Source organism: Eurosta solidaginis, chromosome 2 (genome assembly GCF_040869045.1).
Source record: "Eurosta solidaginis isolate ZX-2024a chromosome 2, ASM4086904v1, whole genome shotgun sequence".
NCBI lineage: Eukaryota > Metazoa > Arthropoda > Insecta > Diptera > Tephritidae > Eurosta > Eurosta solidaginis.
Window position 1 is genome coordinate 224,083,846 of NC_090320.1, and position 25,481 is coordinate 224,109,326.

General features: G+C 37.1%; 1 protein-coding gene and 1 pseudogene across 4 annotated transcripts in view; both read right to left on the reverse strand.

Moving 5' to 3' along the window:
* Positions 1 to 25,481, reverse strand: part of LOC137240634 (tigger transposable element-derived protein 4-like) — a 141,673-nt pseudogene that overhangs the window by 96,656 nt on the left and 19,536 nt on the right.
* crol (crooked legs) overlaps positions 1 to 25,481 on the reverse strand; it is a 138,787-nt gene that overhangs the window by 54,669 nt on the left and 58,637 nt on the right. For 3 of the 4 annotated variants that reach the window (XM_067767125.1, XM_067767124.1, XM_067767126.1), the window contains 2 exons: positions 13,638 to 13,709; positions 13,213 to 13,507 (listed from right to left, as the gene is read on the reverse strand). In XM_067767125.1, coding sequence (XP_067623226.1) covers positions 13,213 to 13,440 — 228 coding nt within the window. In that variant the 5' untranslated portion in view covers positions 13,441 to 13,507; positions 13,638 to 13,709. Of the gene's footprint in view, positions 1 to 13,212; positions 13,508 to 13,637; positions 13,710 to 25,481 lie in introns of those variants that run through there. The other variant, XM_067767127.1, reaches the window with a different exon arrangement.

Consider the following 25,481-nt stretch of genomic DNA (forward strand, 5'->3'; position numbering starts at 1 on the left):
CGGCTCAGAAAGTATTTTTCTCGGAAACCAACTATGAAAGGGAGAGGGCAATCCCACTCCGCTGCAAGGATCAGGTGGAAAACGATTTAAATTCCTTTGGTATTACCAATCGGCGCCAGTTAGCAGAGCGAAGAAGCGACTGGCGCACCTTTTTGGACGGTCATAACCGTTTAAAAGGTTAGGTGCCAATTAAGTAAGTAAGAGAAGGGAAAGAACGGTCAGGTGGGCGAAGATAAACCGACAGCCTTAGGATTTACTTTAGTTCAGTTTCGGGTCTACCCATATACCGATATTCTTTTCTCGCATTCGCTAACTCTTTAATAGTTCTCTTGGTTTTCCACTTCTCTTTTACTTCTTTTATCCATTTTAATGCAGTTTCTGTTCCTCTTTTCCTTCTTCCCTCCCTTCCTCTCTTTCTTTTCTTCAAACTACTCGCCTACTTACTCACCGCAACTTCATCGTCATTTCCCTCTTACACTCCTACTCTATTCCGTCATATATTGGATCTCTATGTCTTAAGTAGTGTCATGAACTCCTAATTAGCATCTGGGTATATATTCGCTTATAAGTCAAATGCGTTACAGTACAAACGTGAGAAGAGACACAGACGAGTTATATTGTGAGCTCGCATATCGATTGAGGATAGGGAAAATTTCCTGAGACAAATTTAGCAGTAAAAAGAAGACAAGCGACTGCTAAAAGAAGGGGATATGATAGGGCAAGCAAAGGGTTCAAATAATTGCGTGATAACTATAAATACTGCTTAAGTTTTTACTTATGTATACACTATGTATCAGAGATTTGTTCTAGCTCTATTTAGGGATGCTTAATTGAATTTACAAATTCACAAATAGATATCATATTTAATACGTACGTATGTAAGTGCGTACAACAACTATGTATATTCCTTAAAGGATTAGGAAAACAAGAACATTACAAGAATTGGCCGGTTTTAATGGTGCAGTAAAATATTATACATCAAACTCTCTGTAACACCTTAATTAGCCGTATTCTAATTTTCGAAATATAGACGAATTTTTGTAATGAAGTTTAGCAACGAAGTCATGAAGTTTAGTTTGTTTAGATAAAAAATTTATTTTCGTGATGAACTTCGCCAATAAATTATGAATTTTTTAGATGAACTCCCGTTTCGACAATAGGAGGAGGAATAAAGAAATATTGGCTTTATTATGAGACAAATTCGAACTTGAACAGTGGTAGAAAGCACTGATTGAACGAATATTCATTCGATATTACGAATTTCACAACTTATTCGTCTGTTATCTTAGGCCTACTTGCAGAACGCATGGTTAAATTTTTAACTCAGAGTTAACCTGACATGAGGGGTTAAATTCATACATTTTTGACAAATTTTTGGAAAGTGGGCCTTTCATTCCATTTATTTATTTTGGACAGTAACTAACTACGATTGAAATTAAAAAAAAACTTTAACCTAAATTGAAAGTGATCACAGCGAAAAGTTTAAAACATTCAAAAAAATAAAATAATATTAAAAAATAAAATAAAATAAAATCAAGTAAAATTAAATGAACAAAAAAGTAGAATACAAATAGAATAAAATATGATTAAACTAAAAATTAAAAATAAATAAAAAAAAAACAATATGAAATAAAATAAATTAACTAAAATAAAATAATGAAAAAAAATATTAATACAATAAAAATAAATTAAAAAAAAATTTATTTAAATAAAAAAGTATTAAAAAGAAATTAAGTACAGAAAGTTAAATTAAATTAAATCGATTTTTAATCAATCGGTTCCCCGCTTGTTATCGAAAAGTTTGGGATTTATCTTCGAAAAATTATCGACATATTTTCAAAGATATCGCTATATTATAAATAGTAGCATTCCATTGACGTCGAGCTCTGGATCACGATCAAATCTCATTGGAACGATCAGGATCAGTACTATGAGAGTTGCCAGCACTCAACGAATTTGTACACATAATAGAGTGCCTGTTATTTTCAAACTTTTTTCCCCGAATCGCTCCATAAAATTTTACCAAAAAAGTTAAAACAAATTAACAAACAAAAAACTAGTATTATGTATTAGTTCTTTAAACCATGCCACAAATGCGATACATTTTCCATATAAAATTGTATGGGATTTTGGACTTAAAAAAGCTAGAGTACTAATGCTCAACAAAAGAGTCCGCAATTAAAACACGTTCAAAACTGTCAAGAGAGGTACCAAAAGAAGCGTTTTTAACTAAATAAAAATCGTGCCAAAGATGATATTAAAAATTTTACTTCTGACGGGAGTTGTGTGCAAAAAGCAATTGCACATTACGTTGTTTTTTTTTTTTTTAATAATAAATGTATAGTTTTTCTATCATCATAATGTAATTATTTTATGGCCTTAATAATTTGTTTTCAGACTTAAAGTTAAAATTTATGGGTTATCGATTGGAAAAAATATGTTAAATATCGTAAACCCTAGTGCATATGTCTGTAAGTGTTACCAAGTACAGAGGGTATGATGTGAAAAATATTCGACAAAAAAACCAAATCAACAGAGTTGATCCCAAATTGATCAAGATAGATATCAGGATCACAGCGTTGCTGTTGCATTTCCATGTTAAATTTCTATGCTTATCTAGATCACTCTTCATTGGAACGAAACTAATTTGTTTTAGGAAACTAATTGATTTGAAATAGGAGTGTTAACAATTTTTTATAGGCGTTATGGAAAAGTTATCGATTTGCCATCGGAAAGATATCGATTTGTTATCGGTGTGTTACCAGTTTGTAATCGGCTTGTTATCGATTTGTTAACGGCGACTTGTCAGTTTATGTTGGCTATAAAATGTGAATATAAAATCGGTGACAAATGTCTTACGCTTCCATGACAAGCTGATAAATAGAATTGCACATAGAATATTGCGCGACCAAAGCCATTGTCAAACGATAGAAGAATTCGAGGATCCATATTTTTAGTAAAACTCTCTTTATATCTTTGGTGAGCTCAATATTGGAATATGGTTCAATAATCGGGAACCCATATTATCAGACCCACTGCGATTAATTAGAATCGGTTCAAAAACTATTTCTACTTTTTGCGCTAAGGGCCTGACCATGGGATCCCTCGAGGATTCTTCCTCCCTACTCCTGCCGTTTAAAACTTATTTAGCTTCCTACGTTAGTCTTAAAAATGTGGTAGGTGTGTTTTTTTTTTTTTAGTAAAACTTTTTGGAGGGATGGTAAATAGCTCGTTTCCGCTTGGTTAAATTTTATTTAATATTCCCTTTAAACCATCCCAGACAACGCAGCCCAACTTATTGTGTGTTAAATATACATCAGCTTGCCGAAATCACGCCCATTCCGACAGCACTATTAATCAATACCAGTTTGCTCGCGTGGGTTTCTTGGAAGCCCTCCTTTCCAACCTCCTAGACAACATAGCCTTAATTATTGGGTGATAAATATACTACATGAGCTGCTCGAAATCATGTCCATTCTGACAGCATTAATAACAGTGGTCGATAAGGTTCTGTTGCATGGGATTTTATGCATGATTTCCCTATATCTATCTATATCTATCTCGATTCCTTTATACCTGTACAAAAAACCATTATCCAATCAAAGTTATAATACCCTGTGTACAAGTACAGCTGGGTATAAAAATAAGAAATCAATAAAAAGCCAATGATTCGGCAATAACAAGTCGATTACACACCAAAGAGTCGACGATAATTGATCGTTATCCATAATATGCCTATAATAAAACCAATAAGACGACAAAGCTCTTCTCAAAAACTTTAACCTCTGTGCGAGCTCTAGTTAACCTAAAACAAGTAAGGACGGGACTGTCTTCGGCTGTGCCGAAGACTTCATACCTTTCATGAATGGGGCTGAACAATAATCTTATCCCATTCGTAATCTCCAAATAATGCGCTGTTTAAGATAAGAAATATATAGTGAACAGATGTACATACCTAAACGATTTTAAGATAAATATAAAAAATGGCAAAAACCCCTTATCTGAACGATCGGTTGTATGGGATATATATTATATATAGCTCCGATCGAAATGATTTTTACAGGAAATCTTCTATGATATATTAGAATATACAGTTGCTCACTAAAGTAAGTACACAAAAGATATTGTGGGAATCATTTCGAAATATTTTATTATATTACATGAAAAGCATTAACATAAAGGTGACTAAAAGTCTATACTAAAACTTACATAAACTAAATTAAGAGTAGAAATAATAAAACATGAGTTACAGTTAGATAAATGAAAATATGGTTGATTTCACATTACAAAAGTAAGTACACAGGCGGTAAAAACTTAGAAAAAAATGTGTTTAATATTTTGTTGGGTATCCTTTTGACTTCATTACTGCGTGAAGTCGTGCTGGCATTGATTTCACTAGGTTTTTAGTCGTCTCTGAGGTAATTTTGTTCCACTCTTCGTTAAGGACTCGCTGTAAATCGGGTTTGTTCCTAATTTCATCTTTGCGTATTTGCCGGTCTAAATGCTCCCACAAGTGCTCGATGGGGTTGAGGTCAGGCGATTGGGGTGGAGTTTTGAGCTGTTTTGCACATTATATAGAAGCCATTCACGAACAGTAAAGTAAGGGCAGTGTGTTTGCGGTCGTTATCTTGCTGAAATATAAACGACCCTTCAATGTCCAACTTTACAGCACTTTTCTTTAAATTTTCTTTCAAAATACGCAAATATGCATACTTGTCCATTATACCTTCAATTATGACCAAGTTCCCCACTCCATTTGCCGTGATATACATCCCCAAACCATCACACAACCGCCACCATGTTTAACCGTACCAGCCATGTTGTTTGGATTCAGCTCTCCGTTCTTTTTATACTCAGTTGAGCAGAGCTCACAGAGTATATTAAGTTTGATTGGATAACGGTTGGTTGTACATATATAAAGGAATCGAGATAGATATAGACTTCCATATATCAAAATAATCAGGATCGAAAAAAAATTTGATTGAGCCATGTCCGTCCGTCCGTCCGTCCGTTAACACGATAACTTGAGTAAATTTTGAGGTATCTTGATGAAATTTGGCATGTAGGTTCCTGAGCACTCATCTCAGATCGCTATTTAAAATGAACGATATCGGACTATAACCACGCCCACTTTTTCGATATCGAAAATTTCGAAAAACCGAAAAAGTGCGATAATTCATTACAAAAGACAGCTAAAGCGACGAAACTTGGTAGATGAGTTGAACTTATGACGCAGAATAGAAAATTAGTAAAATTTTGGACAATGGACGTGGCACCGCCCACTTTTAAAAGAAGGTAATTTAACAATTTCGCAAGCTGTAATTTGGCAGTCGTTGAAGATATCATGATGAAATTTGGAAGGAACGTTACTCCTATTACTATATGTACGCTTAATAAAAATTAGCAAGATCGGAGAAGGACCACGCCCACTTTAAAAAAAAAAATTTTTTTAAAGTAAAATTTTAACAAAAAATTTAATATCTTTACAGTATATAAGTTAATTATGTCAACATTCAACTCCAGTAATGATATGGTGCAACAAAATACAAAAATAAAAGAAAATTTCAAAATGGGCGTGGCTCCGCCCTTTTTCATTTAATTTGTCTAGGATACTTTTAACGCCATAAGTCGAACAAAAATTAACCAATCCTTTTGAAATTTGGTACGGGCATAGATTTTATGACGTTAACTGTTTTCTGTGAAAATGGGCGAAATCGGTTGATGCCACGCCCAGTTTTTATACACAGTTGTCCATCTGTCCTTCCGCATGGCCGTTAACACGATAACTTGAGCAAAAATCGACATATCTTTAATGAACTTAGTTCACGTGCTTACTTGAACTCACTTTATCTTGGTATGAAAAATGAACGAAATCCGACTATTACCACGCCCACTTTTTCGATATCGAAAATTACGAAAAATGAAAAAATGCCATAATTCTATACCAAATACGAAAAAAGGGATGAAACATGGTAAGGTAATTGGATTGTTTTATTGACGCGAAGCATATCTTTAGAAAAAACTTTATAAAATGGTTGTGACACCTACCATATTAAGTAGAAGAAAATGAAAAGTTCTGCAGGGCGAAATAAAAAACCCTTAAAATCTTGGTAGGTATTACATATATAAGTAAATTAGCGGTATTCAACAGATGATGTTCTGGGTCACCCTGGTGCACATTTTGGTCGATATCTGGAAAACGCCTTCACACCACTCCCTTTTAAAACTCTCATTAATACCTTTAATTTGATACCCATATCGTACAAACTCATTCTAGAGTCACCCCTGGTCCACCTTTATGGCGATATCTCGAAAAGGCGTCCACCTATAGAACTAAGCCCCACGCCCTTTTAAAATACTCATTAACACCTTTCATTTGATACCCATATCGTACAAACATATTCTAAAGTCACCCCTGGTCCACCTTTATGGCGGTATCTCGAAAAGACGAACACCTATAGAACGAAGGCCCACTCCCTTTTAAAAATACTCATTAACACCCATATCTTACAAACAAAGTCTAGAGTCACCCCTGGTCCACCTTTATTGCGATACCTCGAAAAGGCGTCCACCTATAGAACTAAGGCCCACTCCCTTTTAAAATACTCATTAACTCCTTTCGTTTGATACCCATATTGCACAAACGAATTCTAGAGTCACCCCTAGCCCACCTTTATGGCGATATCTCGAAACGGCGTCCACCTATGGAACTAAGGATTACTCCCTTTTAAAATACTCATTAACACCTTTCTTTTGATACCCATATTGTACAAACAAATTCTAGGGTCACCCCTGCTCCACCTTTATGGCGATATCACGAAACGGCGTCCACCTATGGAACTAAGGATTACTCCCTTCTAAAATACTCATTAACACCTTTCTTTTGATACCCATATTGTACAAACAAATTCTAGGGCCACCCCTGGTCCACCTTTATGGCGATATCTCGAAAATGCGACCACCTATACAACAACCACCACTCCCTTTCAAAACCCTCATTAATACCTTTAATTTGATACCCATATCGTACAAACTTATTCTAGAGTCACCCCTGGTCCACCTTTATGGCGATATTTCGAAACGGCGTCCACCTATAGAACTAAGGCCCACTCCCTTTTAAAATACTCATTAACACCTTTCGTTTGATGCCCATATTGTACAAACAAATTCTAGGGTCACCCCTGGTCCACCTTTATGGCGATATCTCGAAACGGCGTCCACCTATGGAACTGACGATTACTCCCTTTTAAAATACTCATTAACACCTTTCTTTTGATACCCATATTGTACAAACAAATTCTAGGGTCAACCCTGATCCACCTTTATGGCTATATCCCTAAACGGCGTCCACCTATGGAACTGACGATTACTCCCTTTTAAAATACTCATTAACACCTTTCTTTTGATACCCATATTGTACAAACAAATTCTAGGGTCAACCCTGATCCACCTTTATGGCGATATCTCGAAACGGCGGCCACCTATGGAACTGACGATTAGTCCCTTTTAAAATACTCATTAACACCTTTCTTTTGATACCCATATTGTACAAACAAATTCTAGGGTCACCCCTGGTCCACCTTTATGGCGATATCTCGAAACGGCGTCCACCTATGGAACTAACGATTACTCCCTTTTAAAATACTCATTAACACCTTTCATTTGATACCCATATCGTACAAACGCATTCTAGAGTCAACCCTGATCCACCTTTATGGCTATATCCCTAAACGGCGTCCACCTATGGAACTGACGATTACTCCCTTTTAAAATACTCATTAACACCTTTCTTTTGATACCCATATTGTACAAACAAATTCTAGGGTCACCCCTGGTCCACCTTTATGGCGATATCTCGAAACGGCGTCCACCTATGGAACTAACGATTACTCCCTTTTAAAATACTCATTAACACCTTTCATTTGATACCCATATCGTACAAACGCGTTCTAGAGTCACCCCTGGTCCACCTTTATGGCGATATCTCGAGAAGGCGACCACCTATACAGCAGCCACCACTCCCTTTTAAAACCCTCATTAATACCTTTAATTTGATACCCATATCGTACAAACACATTCTAGAGTCACCCCTGGTCCACCTTTATGGCGATATTTCGAAACGGCATCCACCTATAGAACTAAGGCCCACTCCCATTTAAAATACTCATTAACACCATTCGTTTGATGCCCATATTGTACAAACAAATTCTAGGGTCACCCCTGGTCCACTTTTGTGGCGATATCTCGAAACGGCGTCCACCTATGGAACTAAGGATTACTCCCTTTTAAAATACTCATTAACACCTTTCATTTGATACCCATATCGTACAAACGCATTCTAGAGTCAACCCTGATCCACCTTTATGGCTATATCCCTAAATGGCGTTCACCTATAGAACTATGGCCCACTCCCTTATAAAATACTCTTTAATGCCTTTCATTTGATACACATTCCAGGGTTTCCCTCGGTTCATTTTCCTATATGGTTATTTTCCCTTATGTTGTCACCATAGCTCTCAACTGAGTATGTAATGTTCGGTTACACCCGAACTTAACCTTCCTTACTTGTTTCTCCAAACTTTTGCGCGCCCATCAGACCCACAGATGTCAAATTTGCTTTCGTCAGAAAAAATAACATTATTCCAGAAGCTTTCGTCATATTTTTGGTGGTTTGTTGCAAACTCTATACGTTTGCGTCGATTGATTTTATTCACATATAGCATCATATAGAATGCGGCGGATGGTTTGGGGGTTACAATCTTTTTCAAACTGATTTTGAACTTCGGTCTTAATTTTAGGAACACTTTTCTTCGGATCTTGCTGTATTTTTCGAACAATTAAGCAACTTTCAGAGTTGGTAAATATTTTTGGGCGACCAGAACGCTCCTGTTTTTATTATTTTTTGCACTGTATTGTGACTTTTTTCAACAATTTTGCCAATTTCTCTAACAGATTTATTGTTTTTATAATATTTTATAATAAGTTCTTTCATTTCTCTTGAAATTTCTGTTCCTCTCGGAGCCATTATCAAAATATCTATTTGCCTAATTGTTTTTTAACCGTTTTAGTTTTTTTCAAGTTTACATAAAATTTTTAAAGAGATTTTTCAAAATTAAATGACGTTGCTTTTTCTTTTTGTCATATCTCTTGACATTTTCGTAGCAAACGCACGCTGTGTACTAACTTTTGTTATGTGAAAAACGATAACATCTCAACCAAATGTACACAGCGCATAACGGTATCAAAACATACCGTTGGTTTGCAGTGGAATGCAGTACCTCAACATATTGGAAATTAAGGGAGAAATGGCTAAGAATCTTTCTTCTATCTGAACGATCGGTTGTATGGGATATACATATATTATATATAGCTCCGATCGAAATGACTTTTTCATGAAATCTTCTATGATATATTAGAATAAATATCACCAAGTTTAACGTTTTTATATTGGAAATTAAGGGAGAAATGGCTAAGAATCTTTCTTCTATCTGAACGATCGGTTGTATGGGATATACACTATATGTAGCTCCAATCAAATGATTTTTTCAGAAAATCTTCTATGATATATTAAAATATATATCACCGAGTTTCACGTTTATACTTTCTAAATTAAGGGAGAAATGGCCAAAAATCTTTCTACCTGAACGATCGGTTGTATGTGATATAACTATATATAGCTCCGATCAAAGTGATTTTTTTCAGGATATCATCTATGACATTGTAACAAATTTACTTGCAAATCCTCTTATTTGCAACCTTCTGCTATGTTCGAATCACTAAACTGTTGAATAAATAACCCCAATATTTAATAATGCAAAATGGCCTTTATTAAAGTACTTCACAATAAATAACTCTACTATTGCCCGACAGATTGCGTGCTTAATCAAAACTGATTCTTGCGCCTCTACCGTTGGTGCTTTTATACTCTGTGATTTCCTCGTTGCATCTTCTAGGCGCTTCCAGAATCTACTTAGTTACTGCCATATAATTATAAATACAGATGCACGTGTATAGCTTCTCATATGCGCGTGTATTTGTGAGCGACACTTCCACAATTACAATTGCATACTTTTGGGAGCATCTCAAATAAGATATCTGCATGTGTTTGTGCATCTCTTCTCCGCTGCGTGTACGTACATATGTGTAGACATAATGATTGAATTATTTGCCGTCTTTCAGTGGGTTTACAGCTCCGGCTCACGCTCAATTCTCACGGGAATGCTCTGGATCATTGAGAGACTTGAGAAGCAGCTGTCGTGAAATTTTCGCACACGTGAAATGTGATAGGCAGATGTCGCCGCTGTTTTTCATTTAACTCATACGCCGAAAGGCTAAGCAGCGACATCTATTTTTGAAAAAGTAGGTATATTAAAGGCCGCGTTGCCAACCTAAAAAGAAGTAATTAACAAATTATCTGGCTCACAAACTGAACCAGACTTCTATCTGGATTTATCTGGCTCAAATCGTTGTTGTTGCATTTACATGCAAAATTGGGGGCTAAGATACTTGGCTTGGATATCATAAGTGGTTTCAGGCTCTGGATCAGGGACTGATATCAGTCTTAGACCGGCCATAGTGACGAATGTCACGCGTGATTAGTTATCACGTCCTGCACGAAGTGCCCCTGCATCTACTGATAATGGCGGATCTAGAGAGGACAACTCGATAAAACCCGCACCCCCTGAGTCATTGTGCCGAGCTCAGGGGAGGGAGGACTCTTTAAGAGTCAAGATCGGTACACAACGGTGACGAACTGGACTGTTTTAGGACTTTGATTTCACATTACATTTTGGCTTGATGACTTTGGGCTGGTAGGTGCGGTATTCTGCCACTTTAGTAGGTCGGGGTGAAACCCTACCGAAATGGCTGGTAGGCTAATGCTGCACCTGCTCACGTTCCGTTAAAACCGTGGCGGGCCTCAAGGTACGTTCCGGCTCCGTCGCCGTTAAGTTGGTGGTGTAGGTGCGGTTGAAGATTTTCCCGCTTCGCGTCCGGTCTGGCTCTGAACGCATTACTCATAAGGTAATGCGTCAACCCTCGCGTGGCGCTCTCAGAACAACACCTACCTTGGAACTGAACGTCATGCTGAACATATACCCAGTAGATATTGTGGGAAAGGCGCCGCGGCAAGGTCGTTGGTCAGGCTTCGTGATATGGGATATAGACTTTCTGACCGCGGACACTCTAGCCTTCTTACCAGTTTCGACTTCATTCCGGACAGAACGGACTACTGTATGCCGATAACTGCTCCCTATACAACCTTCACCCCAATTATTCCAGAGAGAGAGGATTGGGGAAGAGGAATTATCTGGGGCATGGGACCGGTTAACTTGTTCACGGATGGGTCAAAGCTGGATGGAAAGGTTGGTGGGGGGGGGGGGGGGGGGGGGTCTTTTGTCAAGAGCTAAATTTAAGCCGCAAGTTTAAGTTGGCTGATCACTGCAGTGTATTCCAAGCGGAAATTGCTGCGATTAAGGATGCGGTGGATGGAATGCTATCCAGTGCTACCACGGTTAGGGAATTTAACATCTACTCTGATAGCCAAGCGGCTATCAAGGCCTTGAGCTCAACTACAGTGTGATCGAGGGTGGTCTGGGAGTGCCTGAACTCGCTTGCGATTGCATCGAATTATTTTACAATTAAGATTATCTGGGTTCCGGGCCATAGTGATATCCCGGGTAACTGTCAAGCGGATCTCTTAGCCCGCATCGGTACAACTGAACCGGATGAAGATGGCTGTAGGGATTTCGGGATCCCGCTGGCCACCTGTGGATTGCTCCTCCATAGCTGGGCCTCGAATCAGCTCAGCAAACGTTGGGCGGACACCACGTCTTGCAGGGTAGCAAGATCTTTCTGGCCAAAAGTGGATGGCAGGAGGTCTGCTGAAATAATTGGGTTCACTAAGGCTCACCTATCAATGGTCATTGGGGTTTTGACAGGGCACTGTCCCATGGGTGTCCATGCGGTACGTCTCAATATACTGGAAACTCCATCCTGCTGCAGCTGTATGGAGGATGATGAGGTGGAATCACCAAATCACTTTATGCTTGATTGTCCAGCTTTTGCCAGAATTAGGCGAAAGTACTTCGGTCGCGACTCACTTGGATCTCCCGAGGATATATCCAAAGTTGAGATCGGTATCATTCGGAGCTTTATCGTTGCTACCCAACGATTCTCTAAGTAGCTAGATCTAAGTCACCGTTATTTTTGGTGTATGTGGTATCACAACGGACCTTCGTGTTGTCCAAGTGAGCTATCCTTATCAGGGCAGCTACCACCTAACCCTACCCCCCTACATGCAAAATTATTTATCTGGCTCAGGATTTTGCCACCGGATGATAGCTATTGATGTGCGTACAGTCACTGCTTAGCATCGGATTAGAGATGGCAATACCCCTTAGTGTTGCTAATATTCGTAACAATATATTAGAATATATATCACCGAGTTTCACGTTTATACTTACAAATTGCGGCAGGAATGACCAAAATCGTCTTATCTGAACGATCGGTTGTATGGGATATATATGTTATAGTGGTCCGATCCTACCGGATCCGACAAATGTCTAATATAATATATAATACAAAAATACATCCTTGTGTCAAATTTCATTGAGATATCTCAAAATTTGAGGGACTAGTTTGCGTTCAAACAGACAGACGGACGGACGGACAGACGGACATGGCTATATCAACTCAGTTCGTCGCCATGATCAATTCGGTATAATTAATGGTGAGTCTAACTTCTATATTTCTCAACGTTACAAACATCGGACCCAAGTTAATATACCATTTCATGTTCATGAAAGGTATAAAAATTAGTTTCCAGACGTTCACCTGTATGTTTACACATCGAATTTCAAGAGTATTTGGTTAAACTTAACCCAAATTCATAGTACACATAATTTACTTTAATTGAATTTGAGACAATTGTACAACACTAACTCAAACTTAAAAACAATACAAATAAACAGAAAACGAAATATGATAATGAATCTGATATGAAATAAACATAAACCAATCAGTTGATTATATTGCATACACAAACATAGAAATATATAGAACTGAACTGCGAACGAAAAAATACTTAATTAATAAATGAAAAAAAACAAGCAAAATTAGTAAACAAAACTATATTAGCACAGTAATAAGTAGGGGGAAGAATTAAGAAGGCAAGAGCAGAAGCGTTCGTTTTTGATACGCATTTAAACTCACCTCGTTTAGATGATGGTTTTGCGTTTGTTGTTGCAATTGTAATTGTTGCAAATGTTGTGTATCATTAATATGTTGCTGTGGTGAATGGCGCTGTGTTTGTTGTTGCTGTTGCTGTTGTTGTTGGTGTTGCTGATACTGCCGATTCAATTCATTGGCTGTTGCTACAGTAATTGTTGCTTTTGCTGACTCACCAGGAGTTGCTTTTGCTGTTGCATGTTCACTATTCATTTTCTATATACCACACCATACAATTATGTATGGTAAACATCTTCAATAGGATCTTAAGCGCTCAGCACTTTAATTGAATTTTTTTTATTGTAGAGATAATCGTTTTTAATTCAGCTTATTTAAATATACATACATATGTAGATATATATTTATATTTAAAATTAGCATACATCAATAATTATTTATTGTGGACTCACTTTCCTTCCTGAACTTTCTTAATGCTTGCCTTGCTTCAAAAGTTATTCTTCAAGTTTTCAATATGAGGTAAGCTGAAAAATACCATACGATTTTGAAATTATACAATTAGTAAAATGCAAAAATATGTTTGTAAATATGAAACTAGTCCATAACGCCCACTTGCAGAGCGGCAATTTATCTTTTTAACTCAGAGTTAACTTGACATGTGGGGTTAAAGTCATACATTTTTTTAAAAAATTGTTAATTAACTCTCAGCTAGAAAAATAGCTTGCCGTTCTGCAAGTGGGCCTAAAAATCGTATAATATAAAAAGAGAAATTTTTTTGTATATTTGTTTATAACATTTTTAGGTCTTATCAAACTTTTTCGATTCAATTCAAGTTCTTTTCGACTCAAATTAAACTTTTTTAAATCAAAGAAACTTTGTAATTAAATGAAACTTTGTTAGGAGGGTGGAACCGTATGAAGAAGTCTACGGAAGTGGTGCGAGTTTCTGACCGCCATTCACCAGGGAAGAGCGATTCTTTTGACAATCGCTTTAAGATCTAGCTGGGAAATTTCTGCAGCAGCGCCTGTGCACCAAAAGGTGAGTCTGCAAGCTGGCGTCCGTCTTGGATCAAGCGGCTCACTATCCTCTGGTTAGCCACTGAATATCCGTTAAGTGGTGAGCTAAAATGAGAAGACGACAACTTGGCTAGACCACTCTCAGATAATCGTTTAAGAACTAGCTGGGAAATTTCTGCAGCAGCGCCTGTGCAGCAAAAGATGAGTCTGCAAGCCAGTGTCTGTCTTGGACCAAGCGGCTCACTATCCTCTGGGTAGCCACTGAATATCCGTTAAGTGTTGAGCTAAAATGAGAAGGCGACAACCTGGCTAGGCCACTCTGAGATAATCGTTTAAGAACTAGGTGGGGGATTTCTTCAGCAGCGCCTCTCCACCAAAAGGTGCGTCTGCAAGTTGGCGTCTGTCTTGGATCAAGCGGCTCATTATAAATACATGTAAGTAATACTTTCATCTTCACTGAGCGAATCATGCGCTGGGCTTGGGACCCGCCACATAAAACCTCACTCCAATGAAAAACAATTAAGACCTCGGATAAGAAGACAACACTTAACATCACGGTCATCCAATCACGGGACCAAGTAAGGAAGAAATTAGAAAATTATGACATTTGGCCACTCCAGGCCATGCAAATAAGCGCAGTTTAGGCGCCGGATGCATGGTTTGAGAGAGTCTTTGTAGCCAATTAGGTACTGCATTCACGCCTGTCGATGAATGCTTTGCCGCTATCCGAATAAAATTGAAATTTTTTAATATATTATTCATCTACGCCGATTCACCTACAGATGAGAAGGACGATGAGTGAAAGACGCTTTCGATGAATGCCTAGAACGCACATACGAGCGCTGGCTCCGCCATGATATAAAAATCGTGCTTGGCGTTTTTAACGTCAGGTGGGCAAAGAAGTGTTTTCAGGCCTACACAGCCTGGCAGAGTTGCCATATCTCGCGGCAGCAATTAAGCTAGGTTCTCTAGTATTTGTCAAGAGGTCGGAGTTATTCTATAACATAACTCCTCGTGCCTAATTCGTATTTTTCCGTTTGGTCGTCAAACAAACTCTGGTAACACTATGGACACATTCAGTCCTTGCGAGGTCTTTATTGACCGACCAGTTCAACCTTACCTAACGTTTGATTCCTTCTTATAACTCTTTAACTGAAAGAAATTTTATGGTGGGGTTCCCCTTTTTAAAATGCCAAACAACTTACTCATTTTTTGACACCCACTTCAGCATACTACATACCCATTATTTTTTTTTAAGGAGATAATTGATTTGTAAGTAATCGTTGATAGTATTTAAAAATTTTTTTAATACACGAATAAAAATAAAAATTTATGGGTCTAACTTGCATAGCTTACGAAAATTTTGAGCCTGAAAGCTCAAGCTATCCATGTGCGAGTCAGAAAACGACAGAACTAAGACAACACTTTTTCAATGTCTCCAGTACCCAAAGAGTAAGCCCCATACTTGGGAAAACGATCAAGCATCGATCGCTCTAAATCTGCTGGCAAAGTCTGGCCGGAATATAATAGAAGACTTGTGATGTCTGAATGAGGATAATCTTTTCTGTTGTTGTTGTTGTTGTAGCAGTGCTTCGCCCCATCCAATAGGTGCGACCGATTACAAAATCACAAATTGTCATCAATATCCTCTAACGGGAGTCCAAGGAAACTTGCTGTTTCAACAGGGGTGGACCATAATGAGAGGCGTTGGTAATAACCCCATTTAATTTGATAATCTTTTCTCAACATATCAACATATCTTTTTCGCGAATTTGTCTACCTTTTCATACTTGTATTTGGACATTACCTTCTCTCGCTTATTTGACACGTAAAACCTTTGGACAGGCAGCTGATAGCAGTCGAGTTTCACATAAGTTTCATCATCCATAATAATACAGTATTTTAACTTTGTCAAAACCTGGCCCGTATAACGTGTTACGACCAATGACTGAACGCTTCCCAAGGCAGCCGGTTCTATGTACCGGAGCGACTCGAGATTTTTCCCGACCAAGGACTGTCATTTCAGTCCCTCCCACCAATGACTGAAAACCATTTTCAATCGAGCGATAATTATGCAACTGTCAAATAAGTTTTGGATCTAACGAGTATTATTTGTCGCTAGTTCGCATATGCCATTAATCCGATCCAGTATTTCAGAGCTATTGTGATTTAAAAAATGAGTTTCGATCACAGAGCGTAACACTGATCATATACATAGCCTTCGCACATGTCTTTACGCTAAATTGTTCTGATTTTCTGTTCTATTTGGATATTTTATTGTGCTATATGTCGTATACGTCTGGCTGTACTTACAGTGGTACCACATTTTTTCGTGCGATCATTGCCTGACAATCCTGGGTCAGTATCGTGTTATACGATCCGTGATCGAATTAAATTGAAATAGTGGCTACAAGTACTTATTACATACATAATAGTTACGTTCCATTGAGACTTGAGGGAGATACGGATAGAAATTTAACATGCAAATGCAACAACAACGTTGTGATCCTGATATTTATCTGGTTCAATTTCTGATCCGTATAGCAGTTCTGTTCGTTTCGTTTTCTGTAGTCGATTTTTTGACAGCTAACCACTTTTGAGTTGGTAGCACTCATGGCTCAACTATATGGTTGGCTCATCTCTACAACAATAACATACCTTTGTTCACATTGCCAAAATTAGCGTGTTGGTGTTGGACGAATGGAATGGAATGAAAACATAAAACTTAGCAGCATTTGTAAGTAGTAAGAAAATGTTGTAAATTCGTTGGTTTCTTTTTAAGTTTGCCATCTCTTTCTGACAATCCCTACTCCAGTGAAATGAAAAAAATAAAATCAGCTGGTGAGATGAGCCAACCATATAGTTGAGCCATTGTAGCACTGAACTAAATACGTGTACATTTGTGTATACATAAAAGATCTCGCCATATTTAAAAGCAAAAACACTGAAAGAGTAAACAACTTGAAGATGATGTAAGGAAAATAAATAGTTTGCTTACGTGTGAAACTATTTACATGTTAATAATTCTATCAGTATCTTAAAATTTTGTGTACGTTTCTTCTTATTTTCTACAAAACAGATGTTTTATATTAGTGCTGCCAGCTCTCATAAAGTTGATCCAGATCGTTCCAATGAGATTTGAGCCAGAGCCAGAGCTCGATAAACCAATGGAACGGCCCTAATGTATTATCCATGGCTCAACTATATGGTTGGCTCATCTCATCAGCTGATTTTATTTTTTTCATTTCACTGGAGTAGGGATTGTTAAAAGGATATGGAAAACGCAAAATGAAACCAACACATTGAAAGCATTTTCTTACACATTAGTTACGTTCCAATGAGGCGTGAACCAGATACGGATAGAAATTTAACATGCAAATGCAACAACAACGTTGTGATCCTGATATTTATCTGGTTCTATTTCTGATCCGTATAGCAGTTCTGTTCATTTCGTTTTTTGTAGCAGATTTTTTGACAGCTAACCACTTTTGAGTTGGTAGCACTCATGGCTCAACTATATGGTTGGCTCATCTCTACAGCAACAGCAAACATACCTCTGTTCAGATTGTCAAAATCAGCGTGTTGGTGTTAGACGAATGTAATGGAATGGAAACATAAAACTTAGCAGCTTTTGTGTGTAGTAAGAAAATGTTGTCAATGTGTTGGTTTCATTTTGAGTTTGCCATCTCCTTCTGACAATCCCTGCTCCAGTGAAATGAAAAAAATAAAATCAGCTTATGAGATGAAAAGCGAATGACCATATAGTTAAGCCATGGTAGCACTGAAATAAATAATGTATTCATATGTGTATACATAAAAGATTTCGCCATATGTATTTAAAAGCAAAAACACGGAAAAAGTAAGCAATTTGAAGATAAGGAAAATAAATAGTTTGCTTACGTGCGAAACTATTTAAATGTTAATAATTCTATCAGTATCTTCAATTTTTGTGTACGTTTCTTCTTCTTATTTTCAACAAAACAGATGTTTCATATTAGTACTACCAGCTCTCATTAAGTTGATACAGATCGTTCCAATGAGATTCGATCGTGAGCCAGAGCTCGATAACTCAATGGAACGCTCCTATTTTCAACACACAAACCTCGGGTTCCAATGAACAGTGATCCAGATAAAGACAAAAATTTAACATGCAAATACAACAACAAAATTGATCCATACCGTTCACATTGTTTTGCATTTGCATGTTAAATTTCTATCGGTATTTGGGTCACGCTTCATTGGAACGTCACAAAAAACTGCTAAGTTTTATGTTTTCATTCCATTCCATTCCCTTAACACCAACACACAGATTTTGACAAACTGAACAAAGTTATTGTTGTTGCTGTAGAGATGAGCCAACCATATAGTTGAGCCATGGTATCTATATATTAATACGCTAACAAAATTTCCATACAATGAATTGAGAGGCTGTTTCGCATAGTTAGCATACGTAAAATCATACAAAATTTATATGAATCGATTCGTATGGATCAGCCGCAATGCATAGACCTATTTTTTTTAACAATAATTACTCTATTTGTGTATAATTTATAGAAAAAGTTTTTTGTGAGTTCGGACAATCTCTGCAAATATCAAATTTACTTTCGTGCCCAAAAGTCCACCATCTGTAGGACCAATTATGTTAGCGCTCTAAAACCCAAACCTACATAGCTGATTTTTAAGGCTGTCTAACTCTGGAATATATTTTGTTTTTGGAAAAATTACCTATTTGAAAATAAGCTGGCTGAAAAATAGTGGCTGTTAAAAAAAAATGTTAAATCAACAATTGAAAATCTCAAACAAGCGACTTGAAAAAAGGTAATTTTTATATTTATTTCTCATTTGCTCGATATAGGCAACCAGCATCATAGCGGCCGTATTGCATAAGCCGCATATTACCTACTATTTTTATTACAGTCAGAGAAAAACGCCGTTCTAAAATCCAGCACCACCGGACTCAATTCAAGCTTTTCATGTTGTTGTTGTTGTTGTTGCAGCGATAAGGTTGCTCCCCGAAGGCTTTGGGGAGTGTTAACGATGTGATGGTCCTTTGCCGGATACAAATCCGGTACGCTCCGGTACCATAGCACCATTAAGGTGCTAGCCCGACCATCTCGGGAACGATTTATGTGGCCACATTAAACCTTCAGGCCATTCCCTCCCTCCCTACCCCCAAGTTCCATGAGGAGCTTGGGGTCGCCAGAGCCTCGTCTGTTAGTGAAACAGGATTCGCCGCGGATAGGTGAGGTTGACAATTGGGTTTGGAGAAGCTATATATTGCGCTGGCAACCTGAAAGGTTGCGCTACACAGCCCCTTGAATCTGGTATTTTAGTCGCCTCTTACGACAGGCATACCTACCGCGGGTATATTCTGATCCCCTAACCCGCTGGGGTAGCTTTTCATGTTCTTACTTTTTTGTTCTTGAAAAGCGAATGACCTGTTCTCAAAACAACAACCATGTTCTTGAACTGACAACCATTTCTTGAAAAGAGAACGGCTGGTCTTAAAATATGAACTTATGTTCTATTAATGACAACAATGTTCTTAAATTAAGTTCAAGAAAAAAGAAACGGTATAATTCGTGTGCACTACAATGTTAAATACAACATTTGGCACAAGCTACCAAGCAGTTATAGGTACTGGCCCAGCGGTTATGATGTTGCGGTTGCGATCTTTTGGCGCGAGTTCGATCACCGTCAAACTCTGAAGTTTATTAAACAAATTTTTTCATGTTCTATTTTTTTAACTCTTATTTTTCGTTCAGTTCCATTCACATACGCACATGTAATTCTTAAACTTGTTATGAAATGTTTTAAGTATATATTGAGATTGCATCAATAAAAATAAGAATTTCTCAATAAGAGAAATACATGAAAAAATGCATAATATGCGTTTTTTCATCTTTTCAATTTTAGTAATAGTTTTTTTGTTAATAATATTTTGTATTAATGACAAAAAAATTATTATTAATAAAAACAAGTAAGGAAGGTTAAGTTCGGGTGTAACCGAACATTACATACTCAGTTGAGAGCTATGGTGACAACATAAGGGAAAATAACCATATAGGAAAATGAACCGAGGGAAACCCTGGAATGTGTTTGTACAATATGGGTATCAAAATAAAGGTGTTAATGAGTATTTTAAAAGGGAGTGATGCTTAGTTTCACAGGTGGACGCCGTTTCGAGATATCGCCATAAAGGTGGACCAGGTGTGACCCTAGAATTTGTTTGTACGATATGGGTATCAAATTAAAGGTATTAATGAGGCTTTTAAAAGGGAGTGGTGGTAGTTGTATAGGTGGTCGCCTTTTCGAGATATCGCCATAAAAGTGGACCAGGGGTGACTCTAGAATGCGTTTGTACGATATGGGTATCAAATGAAAGGTGTTAATGAGTATTTTAAAAGGGAGTAATCCTTAGTTCCATAGGTGGACGCCGTTTCGAGATATCGCCATAAAGGTGGACCAGGGGTGACCCTAGAATTTGTTTGTACGATATGGGTATCAAATTAAAGGTATTAATGAGAGTTTTAAAAGGGAGTCGTGGTAGTTGTATATGTGAAGGTGTTTTCCAGATATCGACCAAAATGTGGACCAGGGTGACCCAGAACATCATCTGTTGGATACCGCTAATTTATTTATATATGTAATACCTGCCAAGATTTTAAGAGTTTTTTATTTCGCCCTGCAGAACTTTTTCATTTTCTTCTACTTAATATGGTATGTGTCACAACCATTTTATAAAGTTTTTTCTAAAGTTATATTTCGCGTCAATAAACCAATCCAATTACCTCACCATGTTTCATCCCTTTTTTCGTATTTGGTATAGAATTATGGCATTTTTTTCATTTTTCGTATCGAAAAAGTGGGCGTGGTCATTGTCGGATTTCGTTCATTTTTCATACCAAGATAAAGTGAGTTCAAGTTAGTACGTGAACAAGTTCATTAAAGATATGTCGATTTTTGCTCAAGTTATCGTGTTAACGGCCATGCGGAAGGACAGACGAACGACTGTGTATAAAAACTGGGCGTGGCATCAACCGATTTCGCCCGTTTTCACAGAAAACAGTTAACATCATAAAATCTATGCCCCTACCAAATTTCAAAAGGATTGGTTAATTTTTGTTCGACTTATGGCGTTAAAAGTATCCTAGACAAATTAAATGAAAAAGGGCGGAGCCACGCCCTTTTTGAAATATTCTTTTATTTTTGTATTTTGTTGCACCATATCATTACTGGAGTTGAATGTTGACATAATTTACTTATATGCTGTAAAGATATTAAATTTTTTGTTAAAATTTTACTTTAAAAATTTTTTTTTTTTAAAGTGGGCGTGGTCCTTCTCCGATTTTGCTAATTTTTATTAGGCGTACATATAGTAATAGGAGTAACGTCCCTGCCAAATTTCATCATGATATCTTCAACGACTGCCAAATTACAGCTTGCAAAAGTTTTAAATTACCTTCTTTTAAAAGTGGGCGGTGCCACGCCCATTGTCCAAAATTTTACTAATTTTCTATTCTGCGTCATAAATTCAACTCATCTACCAAGTTTCGTCGCTTTATCTGTCTTTGGTAATGAATTATCGCACTTTTTCGGTTTTTCGAAATTTTCGATATCGAAAAAGTGGGCGTGGTTATAGTCCGATATCGTTCATTTTAAATAGCGATCTGAGATGAGTGCTCAGGAACCTACATACCAAATTTCATCAAGATACCTCGAAATTTACTCAAGTTATCGTATTAACGGACGGACGGACGGACGGACGGACGGACATGGCTCAATCAAATTTTTTTTCGATCCTGATTATTTTGATATATGGAATTCTATATCTATCTCGATTCCTTTATATATGTACAACCAACCGTTATCCAATCAAACTTAATATACTCTGTGAGCTCTGCTCAACTGAGTATAAAAATAAATAAATGAGTACTATTGAAAAAATTACCTTTCCACTTCACCTAAAGATCAAGCACAAACCGTTCTTGAATTGAGACCGAAAAATGTTAAATCAACCACAATTCGTTCTCGAAGCGTGAGAACGAAAAATCTTAACTCAAGCTCAAGTAGTGCTTGAAATGGGCACAGAAGGTTCACACATCAATACCAAACTGGTCATAAACTACGAACGGTGTGGTTGGAAAAACTGTTCTTAACACAAGCCCGTCGATCACGAGTTAAGAAAAAACGTACTTAACAGACTTTTGTCAACGAATGTTCTTGATTTTGAACTTGTTTCGTCCGTTTTAGAACGATTTTTTCTCTGAGTGTATTAGGCTAACTTTGCTGGTTTATATGCCCATTAACCGGATGCTTAGATCCCATAACCCTAACTTGTTTATGTCGCTTAAAGTTATGAAATTAATTTTATTTTAGTAAATATGTTTGCGTGAATAATATCAATGTTTTTGTTTGGTTTTCTTTTCTTTCTAATTTATTCTGCTTTGTTATATCTTAGGCGGCCACCGTGGTGTGATGGTAGCGTGCTCCGCCTATCACACCGTATGCCCTGGGTTCAACTCCCGGGCATAGCAACATCAAAATTTTAGAAATAAGGTTTTTCAATTAGAAGACAATTTTTCTAAGCGGGGTCGCCCCTCGGCAGTGTTTGGCAAGCGCTCCGGGTGTATTTCTGCCATGAAAAGCTCTCAGTGAAAACTCATCTGCCTTGCAGATGCCGTTCGGAGTCGGCATAAAGCATGTAGGTCCCGTCCGGCCAATTTGTAGGGAAAATCAAGAGGAGCACGACGCAAATTGGAAGAGAAGCTCGGCCTTAGATCTCTTCGGAGGTTATCGCGCCTTACATTTATTTTTTTTTTTTTTTAAAGTCATACATATTCATGAAATGGAGTGTTTACAAATTTAATACAAATTAGTTACGTACATAGATCTCAATGTGAATACCAACACTCAGCCCTATTCTGCATTTCGACTTGGATTGGAATTTTTTCGATTTGGCAATTTTGGTATTCTGTGTTCCAATCTCTTTCGATCCAACTTCGAATCGTTCGATTTTTTGTATTCTGCATTTCGATCGTAGTTCCGTTTTTCTAAGTTGCAAATTAGTTGGCGGAAAAATATTTTCTTTTTATTTTTTTATTAATTTATAACAGAATTTTAACAAAAATGTAAGTAAAACTTGTTAAGAAACGTAGAAGGCTTGATGATGATTGTTTTTTATGTTTCCAGGTCAAAAACAACATGTCGATGTCGAAGTCTTTGGACGTATTTGCCCCGCAAAAGTATCTAACACATACTTGAAAGCATCCTTGTTAAGTCGAGAGTTTTTTTTGAACCTAAATAAGAGAATAAGTCTTTAAACTTTACCACTTTTAAGTTCAATTTCTTACAATTCGTCACTCATCTCAAATGGATTACACAAATGTCGCAATATTTGCCTTTCCATTCTCGTCTGGCCATTTTCGTATGCGTTGCTTTCCAACTCCACAAATATGCCGCGGCTATTGATTCCATTATAATAGACAGCTATAATTTGTGTCTGTTCGTTGGGTCCAGTTATATGCCAAAGCAAGATGCCGGCGTAGAGGAAGGTGAAGCGAAAACGTAAACAATCCTTGCGGAAGGAATAAATAAACCTTTATAAAGTATTTTAGGCCAGTGCAATGAAATTAGCATCCTTAAAATTCAGAAAATGTCAACTATATTCGTGCAGGAATCCGTTTTAACAAAACTTGGTGGCCACGGCAGGGAATTGGCCAAAAGAACGACAAAAACACACTTACAATTATGAAAGTACTTCACTCAAAAAAATATAACACTGCGGCAATGTATTCTATTGCTTTTTTTGTACAAAATGGCGTGGATAATAAAATATATGTAAACGTTTTTCAGTGTTTTTTACAAATTTTCTTTAATTTATTTTGTTCCAATGTTTACACATTCCGTACCAACAGATGATTTCGAAAAATCATTTGCTCTTCCTCTTCTCTTTACGATTCCGTCGTAATGCAGAATACCAAACTTCGATTAAAGCGGAGCGGAGAACGGGAACGTAATCGAAATGCAGAATAGGGGTGATTAAATATCCGAACATTAGAATCTTCATATTTCCACAATGATTGCACTAAAACCCGGAAAAAAGTCTAAGTGCACTTATTGCGTTTTTATATGGAATTGTTTATTGACTTCACTTAATTTTTTCGCACTTTAAGTACTTCATTTTTTTTTCGAAATTTTCGTTTTGTGCCACACTTACATATTACATATTATGACGAATATTAGCAACACTAAGGCATACTATCATCTCCAAGCCGATACTAAGCAGTGACTTGTATGCACATAAACAAATCAATCATTATGTCTACACATATGTCCATACAAGCAGCGGAGAGAAACGCACAAACACATGCATATAACTGAGACACTCCCAAAAGTAGGCAATCATCGATGGAAGTATCACTCACATATACACGCGCATATGGCTATGCGAGAAGCTATAATCGTGCATCTGTAGTTTGTAGCTGGTAAACAAGTAGTGAATTCTAGAAACGCCTAGAAATATGCAAACGAGGAAATCGAAGAGTATAAAAGCAGCACCAGCTGAGGTATGGGCAATCAGTTTGATTTAAGCAAGCTATTGGTTGTGAAGTATCAGTGTTATTGTGAAGTACTTTAATAAAGGCCATTTTGCATTATTGAATATTGGACTTATTTATTCAACAGTTTAGCGATACGAACGATAGTAGAAGGTTGCAAATAAGCGGAATTGTACTAAATTCGTTACAATATGTATTTATACAAAATTAAACTCGGTAAAGCGCCAATTGCATACCTAACGGGTGGTGTGAAATAGGCTAAATTCCTTTAGCACATTTCTTCGTTTTTAACTAAAAGTTCGTGTTTTTTGAATTATGAGACTATTGAAGTAAATGGGCGATATATGTATATGTAGTTTATATGGGTTATATAGGCCTACTGGGGAACCGAGCACCCAAAACTAACTTGGGCAGCGCGCCAACGGGTGGTGTGGAAAGTTATTTTTCAATTCAATTTCAAGTCATTTCACCATAATTTTATGTCAATTTCATTTGATTTTACATATGTTTTATATTTTTGTTTAAGGAGCTCCATACCAAAACGTTATAATTACATTTGAAAAGTTTGTAGACAATTTAAGAAAATGCAATCAAAAAGTATAACGTCTTAGATCAAATTAAACATTTCTATGAAAAATTTAAGTAAGGTAGACCAGTTTGCTATATTTCCACTCACTGCTTAACTATTAACGCATTATTGCACTACCCCCAACAATGGATG